The 13,811-nt window shown below is 43.8% G+C and overlaps 1 protein-coding gene across 1 annotated transcript in view; it reads right to left on the bottom strand.

The window, feature by feature from the left end:
* Positions 1-13,811, bottom strand: part of LAMB4 (laminin subunit beta 4) — a gene marked incomplete at its 5' end in the record, with an annotated part of 40,291 nt that overhangs the window by 6,584 nt on the left and 19,896 nt on the right. The window contains 11 exon segments of the mRNA XM_068669752.1: positions 1,460-1,624; positions 2,547-2,752; positions 5,651-5,811; positions 6,183-6,558; positions 7,052-7,148; positions 8,355-8,575; positions 9,584-9,808; positions 11,637-11,765; positions 11,768-11,793; positions 13,060-13,291; positions 13,545-13,688. Of these exon segments, the coding sequence (XP_068525853.1) occupies positions 1,460-1,624; positions 2,547-2,752; positions 5,651-5,811; positions 6,183-6,558; positions 7,052-7,148; positions 8,355-8,575; positions 9,584-9,808; positions 11,637-11,765; positions 11,768-11,793; positions 13,060-13,291; positions 13,545-13,688 (1,982 nt within the window).

Below are 13,811 nucleotides of genomic sequence, written 5' to 3'. Positions count from 1 at the left end.
CCAACAGTATTTTGCTTTGTTGGGGGCTGTGCTTTACTCTTAAGGAAATGCACAGGGATGGAGGGAAGAGATTCGCTGTTACCTTAGGCAGCAAGAAAAACAATGATGTTTTTACTTCACTGCTGTCCCTGCATGTTTTGGGGCCTCAGTGTGTGCCCTGATGGCTCATTTTTCCCCCTGATAGCTGCAGAGCAATGTCGTGTGGACTCTAGAAGGAGGAAATGGATGCCCAGACACCCTGTAGGGAGGGGACAAAGCCGCAGCAGAATGATGTTTCTGTTGGAAAATGGTTTTTGCCTATCACTGTAACTGGCTTTCTCTCTGATTGTTAATGAGAACAAACTGTCTTCGTTGTCATCTGGGGACTTGTCTGTTTTGCTTCCTTTGCACATGTGCATTGGACACGCTTTGAGTTATTTTCAGTGCTGCTCTGTAGTAAAGCGGAGCAGCCAAATACTCAATGCCCTTATAAACATTTTTTTTTGGGGGGGTGGGGGGGGGGCAGAAAAGCTTCAGCTTGAAATTATCTGCAGTAATTCCTTAATGGCAACCATAATAGTAAAATGAAGCTGTATAAATTGAGCTTAATGATATGCAGAGTAATAATATCAATGCAATAAACGTGGGCCGTGCTCAGGCTACTGACAAAGGGCTCCATTTCAACCTTTCCCAATAAAATTATAGACAACACTAGCCTCATGCTACCAGCTTCCATAGGCATAGGACACCATGACCCATGAGATCTTGGAAGCTGTGAGGAGAAGGAAGGCATTGATAGACATAGTTGTTTGGTGGGACTGCCTCTAATACTCACGGCACTGACCCATGATACATCTATTGTGCTGGGATGGAGTCCATGACTAGGTCACTGCTCTTTGTCCAAGGAGCAGCTGAGTTTTTGTAGATTTGGGACTCACTGCTACATCTTTGCTCAATTTAGCTATCCACAATTCACCCATCCAAATCTAAGCCAGCTGTTCTTGCAGAGTGAAAAAAATAAAACAGAAAACCAGTACCTTCAGGCAACGACAGACGTATAGCTGGTATGGAGAAAATGAAGATGGAGTTGTCTGACAATTTCCACTGATTATAAAAGGAGCATGTGTGACTGGCGGTGATGTAGCCAACTCCATCCCTGTGAAGGGAGGTGGCAGGACCCCCATCCTTAGCTCCCTCTCTGATTGTAAGTTCAAGAAGCAAATTGGCCTTTTCTGATTCCCAAGAACAGCTTTTTCCCCACAAATGTGACAAAGCATCCAGGGAGAGCAGAGGAAGAGCTTACTTTGCAAAGACAGCAATGCTGTGGGAAGCACAAAACTCCCTGGGTTTTGAGGGTTTTAGCATAACTGTGGACTTATGGATAGGACACCGCTCATGCATGATGTTTCCCAGGAGAGGAATGCCCTGTTTGCCATCCTCCGCCCATTGCATTGAACAAATATAAGTTTGATATGTGTACCTGATTCTCAGGTTCCCGTAGCTGAGTAGTCAAGTTGGTTAACAGGACAGCAGTCTCCTCAGCCTTCCTGAAGGCTGAGGAGGAGAGGGGAAGAGCTCCGCTGCAGTTTGGGCCACCACCACAGGCTGCTGCAGCACAGGGCAGGTTCCCTGGCACCCCGCAGATCTGAAATAAAGAAGATGTTCATGTCAGGACTCCTCTGGGCATCTGAAATAACCTCCTGTGGGAAGGATGTTGGGCATGATGTGAACATTGAGCATTGCACGGGATTTTCCCTGAAACACACGGTTTAATATCTCCAAAGACAGGCTCATGGACTGTAACAGGGCTCCCTTCCCTGACCCAAAGAATGCAATGGCATCCCCAGCTCCAACCTCCTCCTTGTAGGAGCCATTTTGTGGGCTCTTTGTGTTATATGTAGAGCTTTGTTTCACTCTATGGCAAAAGTATTGAAACCATCCCCTGGCCATATCCAGTCCATGGGGCATCCAAACCCATCCTGTTTGTTCTGAAGGACCCAGATCACGTCTCACAGAGCACAGTACCATGCCTAGGCCTCTACGTATTTTGACACAGATGTCAGTCAAGACTAAAGGCTGAGGTGGATGTGCTCTGCCAGATGTCAGTGTTGGCTATGGATGCTGTCAGGTATTCATTGCTGCCCAGCAGAAGGTTCCTGGCCTTCCCGTCCCACAGGTGCTGCAAAGGACAAGTGAACATTCCTCATCCACTCCAGGGCAAAGCTGCTCTGCTTAGATTAAGCCACTGATGGAGGAGGTTGGTGTTAATTTTTTAGAATTTACACGGAAGTCCTCTTGAGACTAGAAAGTGCTTGAGATTAGAAACAGTCCCTCCTGGTGGGCCTGCCCTGGGAGCAGTAGCTTCCAGAAGGGTGGTAGCAGCCACAGCTGAGAGGTACAGCTGTTTCTGACGTGACTGAACGCCCGTGCCAGGAAAGTGGCCTTTTCCAGATTTAAAATGCATGTAACCACCCTTTTAAAACAAAAACTAATAGCAGCATCAAAAAAAGAGAAAAAAAAAAAAAGCTGGTTTTATTTATTTCCTGTTAAAAACGTACAGCGCTTACCTTTTCATTTAAGTTTTGGGTGTCAGGGATCTTGATCATCTTGAGCTGCTCCAGCACATTGCTTCCTTTCAAGGCCTGCTGGCCCATCACAGTGAGCGTGCTGTTCCTGGTGTACTCCGAGTATCTTATGACTGTGGTTGTCCCACTGCTTTTCTCTTCTGCCAGCAATGACATTTCAAAGTGTTTCCTAATGTTGCTGATGGCCTCTACAGCAATAGGAATAGTGGTTAGTATGAAATGTATTTTGGTGGCATTTAATTCATGCATTTACTTGAATTCTAGACAAATGGTGAATGACAAATAATTAAGTCTGTGTCACTGGTGGTTGATGTGTGATGACACTGATGACAGCAGGGAGGGACAGGAACTGTGATTTCCTCGGGCATATTTTTAAATCCTTTACTCAGCCAGCTACCAAACAGGAATTGATACCCATAAAACCTTCTAAAATAGACGCAAATGCACTGGATCTGTGCCTCAGGAAAGCATTTGTTCTCTCCTTGTTCAGCATAGTACCCAAAAGTTAAACAGTCAGCTTAACTAAACCCAAAATGCAGATTGCAAATGGGAATTTATGAGTTTTCTTTGGCTCTGGAAAAATTCAGTTGCAGGACTGATGTGCTAAAAAAAATGCATTTCCACGATAAGCCTGTAGGACATGAAACAAGCATTTTCTTGTTTACTTAGTGTAAGCTTTTTCTCTAGGAGAGACTCAAAAGGAATGGAGAATATTCTTTTTTTTTTTTTTAATGATTTTTATAAAACATTTTTTAGCCTAAAGAAAGGACTCAGGCCTTTTGTGAAACTCACAATATAAAGTTGCTGCTATCAAGGCTTCCCAGATCTCCAGGGAACCCAAAGATTTCTGCACATCCCCATGCAGAAGTATGTGCAATGAGCCAGAACTGATGTGTCAGCACTGAAAAACCATGAGAGGTCATTGACCAGCATCCCTCTGTGCTGATAATGGCGCAGTTACTGGTTGATGTCAGTAGGAAGACTCTCATCAAGTCCTGACTGCTTTTTACCAGGCACTAAAGCTCTTGGCCTTGCTTTGGCTGAAGCTGACCAATGTTTAATTACTATGTGGAAGCAGAGCTGTTTGTTTTATCTCGTAACTCTTGGAAACAACGTACAGTTTAAAGTTAGATACTAATACGAAATACCTGGCAAGGGGCTGCTGTGACTCCTTATCTAAGCATGCGGCTGTTTTCTATGCAACATTTCCATTGCAGGAATATTTTACAGTGGTTCAGCTCTTCATTAAGTGGCCCAAATACATTTTTCACGCTCGGTTTGTGATGGAGCTGTAGAGTTTCCAAGTTCCTTTATGTTAAACATAGTTTGATTAACAGCCTAGGAAGGCACACTCACCACACTACCATGCCACAGTGGCTGCAAAGCCAGGGGCCAAGGCTGGAGGAGGTAATTTAATGAGATTTCATATGCTGCAAGCCTTCTTTTAAGGACGTGTGCGTTTTGTTTTTTTCCAGGGATTTTAATTCATCATTAGATATTGACGTTTCCAGGTCAGGCAGCTGAGTATATGCCCATGAGGAGCTCAGGAAGAGTCCTGACCTCATTTCACTTGATCCTCCGCAAGGAGAGGTAGGTAGGAGCCCATTCCCCATGTGTGTCTGGAGCACAAGTGTCAAATGTGCCCCAGATGGGGTACATGGCATGTCCTCCATCCTGCTCTACCCCACTTGCTTCAGTCAGGACAAAGCAGGCAGAGCCATTGCTAGGATTTGCTGCTGATTCTGGAATGAAGAAAGGAAGAGGGAACCAGGCTTCCTCCCAGACATCAGGGAAGATGGTCGTCTTGAGGGAAAAGTAGTTTCTGTGCTGCTAGATGTTTGGTAGCAGGACCAATGAATATTTGTGGTTCCAACCAGCAATTCAACTTATATTCAAGGTCTTCCCCTCCCCACACCCCCGTGTGCTTTTTATAGGGCTGTTTATCTGCCTCTGGAGGCCAAAAGCTAAAGTGGAACTGGAACATGACCAGAGAGCAGTGCGGATGCTTCAGCCATGCATCCACTGATCTCATTGGGATTTATTGTCTTTTTGCCTTCCTGCTTTCCTCAGAGTCAGCACAAGACCCGATCAAAATGGGACTCGGTGCCTGGGAGAGCTGCTGACCTCTCGTGCAGGATCCGAGTGGAGGAGCTGGTCCTGGGGGCACTGCCAAGCATAACAGTGCAGGAAGCCCTAAATCTTAATTGATCCCTCTTTTTCCCTCTTCCTTTCCCTTGGATTTACATTCCATTGACCTTTCCTTCATTTTATTCGATCTTTTTTAGTCCAATTTTCTTCTTGCTTAAACAAAACACAGAGGAACTCAAAGTGGGGGTGCACTGCCTGTAGCTGGTGTCTTCTGCAGTGCTTACCATGTCTTCTGGGGATTCATGTCTTGGCAGCCATCTCTTTGGTCGTTTGGCAGAGTGTACACTGCCGAAAATCTGCCGTTGTGGATGATCTAGTATCTGCTCAAGATCCCTGACTGATACATTCCCATCTTTCTCCAGAATTCAGCCTGTGACACTGTCATTACTGCCATTAGCAGAGATGGTGTAATTATTTAAAAAATGTCAAACAACTCAGTTCTTTTTTGATGATGGAGAGCGAGTTCCTTACCACATAAAGTCCTGCATTTTCCCATGGGAACACTGAGAAGTTGCACTATGACTCTCTGCTTTAATTAAACAAACTATTGCTGTACATTTTTTAAGTATTGCTAAGAGCAATAGGAGTCAGAGGCAGTGAAAAAAAAATCTTTTGCTCATCTACTGTATGATTTGTGAGTCTATAATGTGAAACTGGGTGGCCTTGAAATCCTGATGTAAACATCAGGACTCATGGGATTTTTGACTGAGATGACCCTGGCGCATGCATCTGAAATTTATGATTCTAGAAGTCATGGCATTTTACAACAAAAGAGAGTCTGGAAATTAGTATAATGATGTTCTTAGCATTTGAATTTTTTCTCTACTGTATGGAACTAAAATCTAGGGATCTTTGAAATGTGTGGTTCAATGGTTCAAAACATTGTGAAATTTCATGGAATATGTTTACTTATTCCAGTGAATTACTGGCTGACTTACCTTTGAGGTTCAAGTAATGAAAACTGTGATGCAGATGTCTTTTCTGTTGTAGAAGTTCGTAGACAAGGTCAGCTTCTTCCCTAATATCTTCAATGTTCTCATTAAGGTCAGGAAATTCATATAGCATTCTAGGAAGGGGACCCATTTGTGCAACTTTTTCTCTACAAGGGAAATGGCAGTTGTCAGTAATCAGATTGAAATGTTCTTAAACTACAATTGAGATACACAATATTTTAGATGACAAGAGATAAATTTCTAAATGACCAGAAATTTACTTGTAATGGCTTATTTAGGAATCTTTTAGGAACTGGAAAATTCCCACATTTAAGTACATGCCTGGGGTGGGGGAATATTATATATAAAGATTATTTTGTTCACAGATCTGTTGGAAACGGTGACTTCGCACTCCAACATCTGTGTGCTGATCAGAAACAGGATTTGAAGGTAAGGGTAAGGAAAGGTAAGGCTGGTGAAGTTTGGGGGAAGATTGCTTTCTTAGCCAAGAGGTTTTAACGGGGCAGCCAACTCTTACTGAACGTAGCCATGAAAATCCTTGATGCCTGCGAGTGCCTCCAGTGAAAGAACAGGATGCTTCAAAATTCGTTCAGTTTCAGAAATGGCATCTTCAAAGGCTTTGAAGCGCATGTCACAGCTGGGCATTCGTCCTCCTTTATCCTCCAGACTTGCAGCAAACCTCATTAGCCCTTGAACAGTCTGGGTGAGGGCAGTAATTTCGGCATCCCACTGATCAAAACACAGGTGACACTGACGGCAAGAGGGAAAGTCTTTCTCGAAGCCACGGCCGCACTGGTTGCAGAACCACCCCGTGACACCAGCACGGCAGTTGCACGCGCCGGTGGCTTTGTCGCACTGGGGCTGGCTGGTTCCCTCCAGGTTACACGCACATGCTGCGGGAAAGGGACAGCAAGTCACACACAGTTGTCCCTTCTCTGCAGGAGTAGCACATACAGGAGACACGATCGTGTGCTTCAACACTGCAAACAGAAACTGGTTCTCTCTGCTGCTGGTTGAGCCTGCTAGGCTGGGTCAACATCAATCATTGATTAATGATCAATGTTGATCAATGGATCAACATTATGGCAGCCTTCAGCTAGTGTAGGCCATTTCTAAATAGCAGAGGGTGAAACCAGTGTTCAAGGTAGAGTGAAGGTGACTACATATCTAATGTCTCTTCTTTACCTCTTGCATCCATATTCACATCATAACTGCAGAGGGAAAAGTACTGATAAATAATATAAACAATTTTATCCATCTCATACACTCAAATGTATTAAAGTCTGTTTCTCTAGATATAAGTCCTGTCTTCTCTATGAATGTACGAGCCAAATGTTCTTTTTGAAGCAATTTCTAATCTGGTTGTCCCCAAGTAGTAATACTTACAAATGCAGTGCACCTGGGGATTGCCAAAGTAATTTTCCTCACATTCGTCACAACGTCTTCCACCATAGCCAGGCTTACATGGACACTGGCCTGTAAGCTGTAAAGACAGGTCAGGATGAAACAGCTGCCCACACAGAACGACTGGACAGACATTATTTGCTGGGTTTCCTTCTCGCTCTGTCATACAGCTGCATGGGGACTGCAGCAACAGAGCTTCCACATGTTCTTCAAACAGCATGGTTTATGCATGATAAACCACCTTTCCCATCTTCCTCCAGAAGGTCGTGAAAACAAAGTGGGCATGGAAAGCTGGTTTTTCTTTACTGATATGAAAAGTTTTGTATGGTCCAGCCTACAGATGATCTTTGAGAACTCATCCTCTGACTATTATCTGAAAGAAGATTTTTTTTTTCTTTTGCAAAACAGATTAATGTCTTATTTTTGCTTGAAAAAAGCTTAACATTTCAACTTTTAACTACATGATATATTAGCTCTAACAGAAAACCTCCAGGGTATACTATGCACATTGCCCTGGAAAATTTATTTTGGAATTCAGCAGCAAAATTAAACTGCAGGGAATTACAGCTCTGATAACTGGTATAACTCAGAAAAGCAGTAGTGGTGTAGTTCTGTCATGTTATGAGCAACATTTCCTGGGAAAAATAACAAATCCGCTAAATAAACCAGAACAAACAGAAGGCATATTGAAGGGAAAATGTGAAAGCATATCAGCAAGAGCTTGGCATAAGGTCCTGGAGCTATGAAGTCAAGAGCAAAATTGCAGTTTTCTCCATGGGACCGCAGTTTTAGCTCTCTATTCCGCAGCGTTGTTTTATTTTTTCTACATTCTTGCTCTAGAAAGTGCACATTAATTAAAGGTGAGAAAAGATACTCCAGCAGTCTGATTGATGATGCATGATTAATGCAATGGCAACAGCTGCTACTTTATGAAAGGAAACAAAAAAATACATGCAAGTCTCTTGGGCCCAAGCCTGGAGTTCCTCTTTCCCTGTATGTATGTTTATGAGGCATTTTTTCCTATATATCATTTTCTCTTCTACTTCTACAATCCACTTTGCAAAGAAACACACAAGCAGAGAAATTGCTTGCAAGTGAAGTCACAGTACCAGTACAGCACATTTGATGTAATGACTCCAAGCCTGGTTGCAACAACTGCAGATTTCCAAAGACTCATTGTTTTCAGGGTGCAAGACAGAAAAACATTCTCATAGGGGCAGGTCCCAACCGTGCCAGGCCAAAATGTCACCATCCCAGTTCCCAGAGAGCAGAATAATTTCCTTGCCTGGTTGCACTGGTTGCTTTGGGTGTTTTTTGGCTCACAGTTGCAGAGCTGACATCCCTTTCCGCTAGCCAGGTCCCAGTAGCCAGGCGCACACTGGTTGCACGTCGTGCCCACCACGTTGGGCAGGCAGGGGCAAGCGCCAGTGGCCGGGTCACACAGGCAGGCTGCGTCCCTCCCTGGGCACATGGCAGGGAGGACACCTGTGAGATTGCACGTGCAGACTGAAAGAAAAAAAAGGACAATTACTACAGCAGATGCTGCTATAGCTGATGGGAAATCAGAATTGTACATAAAGCACAGCTTGGCCTTGAAACATGGCTTTGAACAAACTTACTGGGAGCTTTTACTACTTTTAATACAGGCATAAAAATGAAGGTGTAGTGAATTTTGAATCTTATTATAATGAAATGTTAAATATGTTGGTTAAGGCAAAACTGATTTACAGTAGGCACTGGACAGTGTGGGAACCCCCAGTTAATGGCAAGCTGAGTAACATAAGAAGCCTTCCTTTTGAGGAGCCAAAAGTTCTTGCTAAACCATTTCTGGGTGACATCTTTCAAGAATAAATGAGGAATTGGTTTGTACTATATTTCAGGGAATCCCAGAAAAAAAGAGCTTCTTGAAAATAGTTATGTTTTTCTGGCCTGTAGAAATTAGATTCTCAATCAGCCACATTTGTGAAAATGGTCTTTGAGAAACTTTGTGAAGAAACTTATGACCTGCATGTTCTTACACTCTTTCCTCTCAAAATGCTGAGTTATTGACAGTGTCCTCATGCAGTCTATTAAACTGCCTGAACAGTCTCTATTTCTAATAATATCATCAAAACAACTGGAAAGGCAGGGAGGTCAGCAAGAGATCATCTGGCTAACTCAGCATTGCTTTTGATTATCTTTGATTCCTTTAATTTTGATTCCTTCCTGAATGGGAAGAATGCACATTTATTTTCCTGACAGCTAATACTGATTTCAGTTCACAAATAGTCATTTCCTAGGAGTGGTATTCCGTATAAGATTTAGAGAGACTTGGATGACAAACATAGAATTTAGATGCCATATTAGCAGTTATACGTATCACTGGGTAGAAATTTATTCTGGACTCTCATATACTGCTCCATTTGCCTGCTTTAGTTTTATCATCCCCCTAAGGGCTAACTTCTCCCTATAGCCTAATTTGTTTCAATCTTTTCTCAATGATAACATGCAATTGCAGTGCTGTTGTTCACTTACTTTGGCAGTCCTGAGCAAGGGCTGAGCCAAAATAACCGGGTTTGCAGAACTGGCAGTGTGCTCCATGGGTGTTGTGCAAACACTTGATGCATTCCCCGGTGACTCTGTTACAGGACTCTGGGTCGGTCATGTCAATGTTGTTGTTGCAGGGGCATGGTGCACAGTCCTCTGTGGGGCTTCCTGGGTTTTTGTAGAACCCACTAGGACACTCATCACACTGCCGGCCTGTCAGAGAGAAAGGTAAAGATGTGCTGGCTGGTGAGAATTCAATCGAGTCATGTAATTTGTAACAATAAAAGACTGCCCGTTCGAATTCAGATTTTGAATGGAAGATACCCATCTGTTTGAGACTGGTGCCTTTTAATCCTGTGATCCATTAAAATTATATCTCCCATATGGCAATCTGTTGGAAACACATCCCTCTCACCTAGAGAAGAGAAGAGAAGAGAAGAGAAGAGAAGAGAAGAGAAGAGAAGAGAAGAGAAGAGAAGAGAAGAGAAGAGAAGAGAAGAGAAGAGAAGAGAAGAGAAGAGAAGAGAAGAGAAGAGAAGAGAAGAGAAGAGAAGAGAAGAGAAGAGAAGAGAAGAGAAGAGAAGAGAAGAGAAGAATTGTAGTTTGAAGGTACTTACAAAGACAATCAAGGCCAACTCTCAGACTACTTTGCAGCTGACCCAAAGTTAAAACCTATCATTAAGAGCACTATCCAAGTGACTGTTAAACATGGACAGGCATGGGGCATCAACCACCTCTCCAGGAAGCCCGTTACAGTGTCTAACCACCCTCTCAGTAGAGAAGAATTTCCTAATGTCTAGTCTGAACCTCTCCTGATGCTGCTTTACAGCAGGGAAAATAGATGAATACCTCTGTCTCCACTTCTCCTCCTTGAAAAGTTGTAGAGAACAAAACTATAGTTGGAGTTAGGCCATTTTGCAGGATTTTCCCTGGTGCCTTCACCCCAGTGTAACGGGAAGGTGGGATGTGCCCTATTCTGGAGTGATGCAGAGCCCACCAGACCTGCCTTCCCTTCTCTAACAGAGGATCTCCAGGAGGTCAGATGAGCTCTGGAACATTCTGTGCTTACTTTCTGGCATTGCAGTTCTGTCTGTATCCATCCCAAAGCTTCCCCACCACCCCCCAGTCAAGGTGCTACCACTCTGCATCTTATAAACCTTTCTGGGCAGGCTGGAGTCACTGGGACCTTGTCCATGAGCTCATCCTTGGCTAAATGCTCTTTGCTCCTTCACCACTGTCCCAAGGACCAGAGCCTTTCCCAGTCTCAAGGACAATGACCTTGGTGCCCCAGAGGTGAACAGAAACCTTGCCAGGAAGGAGCAAGAGGAAGAAAGTCCTGAACTGAGGATATCAGTTGTTTCTGAGGACAGCAATCCCCTGGGTAAGTACCAACAGGGATCATTTTGGCCCTACAGTGATTTCTTGGACAAAACTGCTCTTCACTTATAAAGGAACATGGCCTAAATAAATATAACAGCATTGGTTTAGCATTGGCTCCATTGCTGGAAATCTTAGTAATGCCCAAGGGAAGGGAAATAACTTCAGTTTTTCCCTGCAGAAATTCAAGCTAAATCAATGGGATCTCTGGAAGTGAGACATCAGTTTGCTGCAAAGATTTGAGATAGCTGAGAATGGCTCTTTCTCCAGTGCAGTGGCCATTCAAACACTGAAACACTTCCTTTTTAGTGCCCTGATCTTTCTGACTTGGGCTTCCAATGCTTGTTTCTCAGAGGTGATGAGCAACTGGAGTTCCCTTCACCAGGTACCCCAGGAAAGGGGGAGGTTTCCAGAGAGTGACATTAGATTAATGAATGACTTCACTGAATATGAATAAATGAATCCCTTTTTTGAATACTAACTGCACAAATCCCACTTTTGGGATATTCCCACTGAAGTTCAGTAAAGTTGGGCATTAACTCTTCTTACCTATTTTACCATTATTTCATTTGTCATTTCTGAATAGAGGATGGGCAGAGGATCATCATTTTTGTTTTACATCAGTTTTAATATAATCAAAACCAGTCTTTATTTTGCTTGTTACCTGAATATCCCTCGAGACAGTTGCAGACTAATTCTGCAGTCTGGGAGTCCTGGTAACAGGAACGTGCAAAAAAACTCTTGCTTGTAGGTGCCCCTGGGCACATGCACGGGCGGCAGGGTTCTCTGTTCAGGGGTTTCCATAATAGCCATCCATGCACCTGTCAAAGCAGTCAACACAAAGCAGCAGGAATTGTCAAATGCTCCTTTCAGTCCTGGCTTGTGAATCAATTTATATATATCTATAATTAATTTAGGATTCCAGGCTATTGTAATGCTATTCCCATTAGTTGGTGCAGACGTATGCAGCTTCAAACTTGGTCTAAAATGTAAAATTAGAACTGCATTCTGAAGATCTGGAGAAAACCAAAACAAAAATAAAAAATATGTTTTCTTTTCAAGGAATATTCCTGAAAACTTGCACCTACTCTGAATTTTAACTCTTTGTGTGTGTATATGGCAAAATACAAGAGAGAGAGGAATACATGTAATAAGAGCTGGACATGCAGAATTTTTGTGTGGTAGCTTTTAGCAGTATGTGCAGAACATGTGTGATAAGACATATACACGCCATCATTTAGGTTACAGAATCAATAATTCTGTGATTCTGTAAAATCACAGAAAAAAATCTGCATATGCAGCTCTGACTATGTGTATTCCTCTCTCACATGTATTTTGCCATATGTACACACAAGGAGTGATTGACATGACATTAGAAAGTCCCAGCATGGGTGAAAGAGCAAAATTCAGAGCACTCAGGGAATATTGCATATTTCAGGCATGACATACATGTAGAAATGCTCTGTCTGAAACATTCTGCAAACCTGGGGTGATGGCTGCTTCAAGGTGCTGGCAGCTGTGGCATTACCCGGACAGGCAGGCAATGAAGCCGCTTCTGAAGCATCCTCGGTCTTTAATCTGCTTTACTATGGCAAATGGGAACACAATTCTGTATATTCATACAAGCCAGTTTAAAAGTCTTGGCTTTCCAGTTATCCCTGACCTGGGTAATGGAGCTCCTGTGGAGGTGCAGGGCAACAAGTGTTTCAGTCTCCCATTTTTAATCTATTTGACATCTACAACCACAATAGTGAAGGGACACATTATCCAAATGCATCGCAAGAGAAGCTCAACAGGCTTCATGGGAAATCCTCTTAAAAGGGAATGATAAGGCACAATCCAGACAAACCAAACTAGCCAGCCAACAAATTTAATTCTGACGTCCATGCTGAACCCTCTGATAATTCTGCAAGGATATAAATGAAAAAAAGGAGCACTGTTTAAGCAGAGATGGAAACACGTGGGTGAAGTCATTTGCTGGTTATATGGAAATGATACAAGCCGGCAAATAGGGCATGTTTCAGAGAAATATGCAATTCAGAGAGCTGCTTTTGGGGCGAGTGGTGCAGTGCCGCCCATCACCTTACCTTTCACAGCGGCTTCCAGCCGTAAACCTGCTGCAGTTGAGGCAGTCGCCGGTCACCGCGTCGCAAAGCTCTGCGTAGCCATTACATGGGCATGGGCGGCAGTGGGGAAACCCAAAATACCCAGGCAGGCACCGGCTGCAGCGCTGCCCATCAACGTCCTGGCGGCAGGCACACTGCCCCGTCACCTGGTCGCACAGCGAGCTCACCGAGCCTTGCGGGTGGCACTCGCATGCTGGAAAACACCAAAGAGAAGCTGTGTCATCAGCATGTCCCCACCAGCCCACCCATCACTGACACTGCTCAGAGACAGGACAAGCAATGGGGATGGCAAATGTGTTATATGTGGAAATAATTTTTTTATCACGTCATGCACATCAGTGGCTTCAAAGCTCTACAAGGATGTGATGTCCATGGAGAGCACAATACTGTTACTGGTGCTGGTACTGGTGCTGGTACTGGTGTTGGACTGGCTGCCAAGTACTCACGGTAGCAGCCGTGGAAGCCAAAGCCGTAGCTGCCCGCAGCACAGGTGTCGCAGCAGCGTCCCACGACGTTGGCTTTGCAGTGACACTGCCCCCCCAGCCTGCTGCAGCTGGCGTTCAGCGACCCTTGGGGATTGCACTTGCATGCTGCCAGTGGGAAAGAAAATCAAACCAGGTTTCGTTAAAAAAAAACAAAGGGGTGTGACCGTTCTCATAAACTTGCAGTTTTTGCACTTAAGGACAGGAAGGGAAGAGCTTGATGACCTCTCA

The sequence above is a fragment of the Anas acuta genome, chromosome 1 (assembly GCF_963932015.1).
Source record: "Anas acuta chromosome 1, bAnaAcu1.1, whole genome shotgun sequence".
In the NCBI taxonomy this organism is placed as follows: Eukaryota; Metazoa; Chordata; class Aves; order Anseriformes; family Anatidae; genus Anas; species Anas acuta.
The sequence above is the reverse complement of the archived record's forward strand: the minus strand, read 5'-3'. Positions and strand labels throughout refer to the sequence as shown.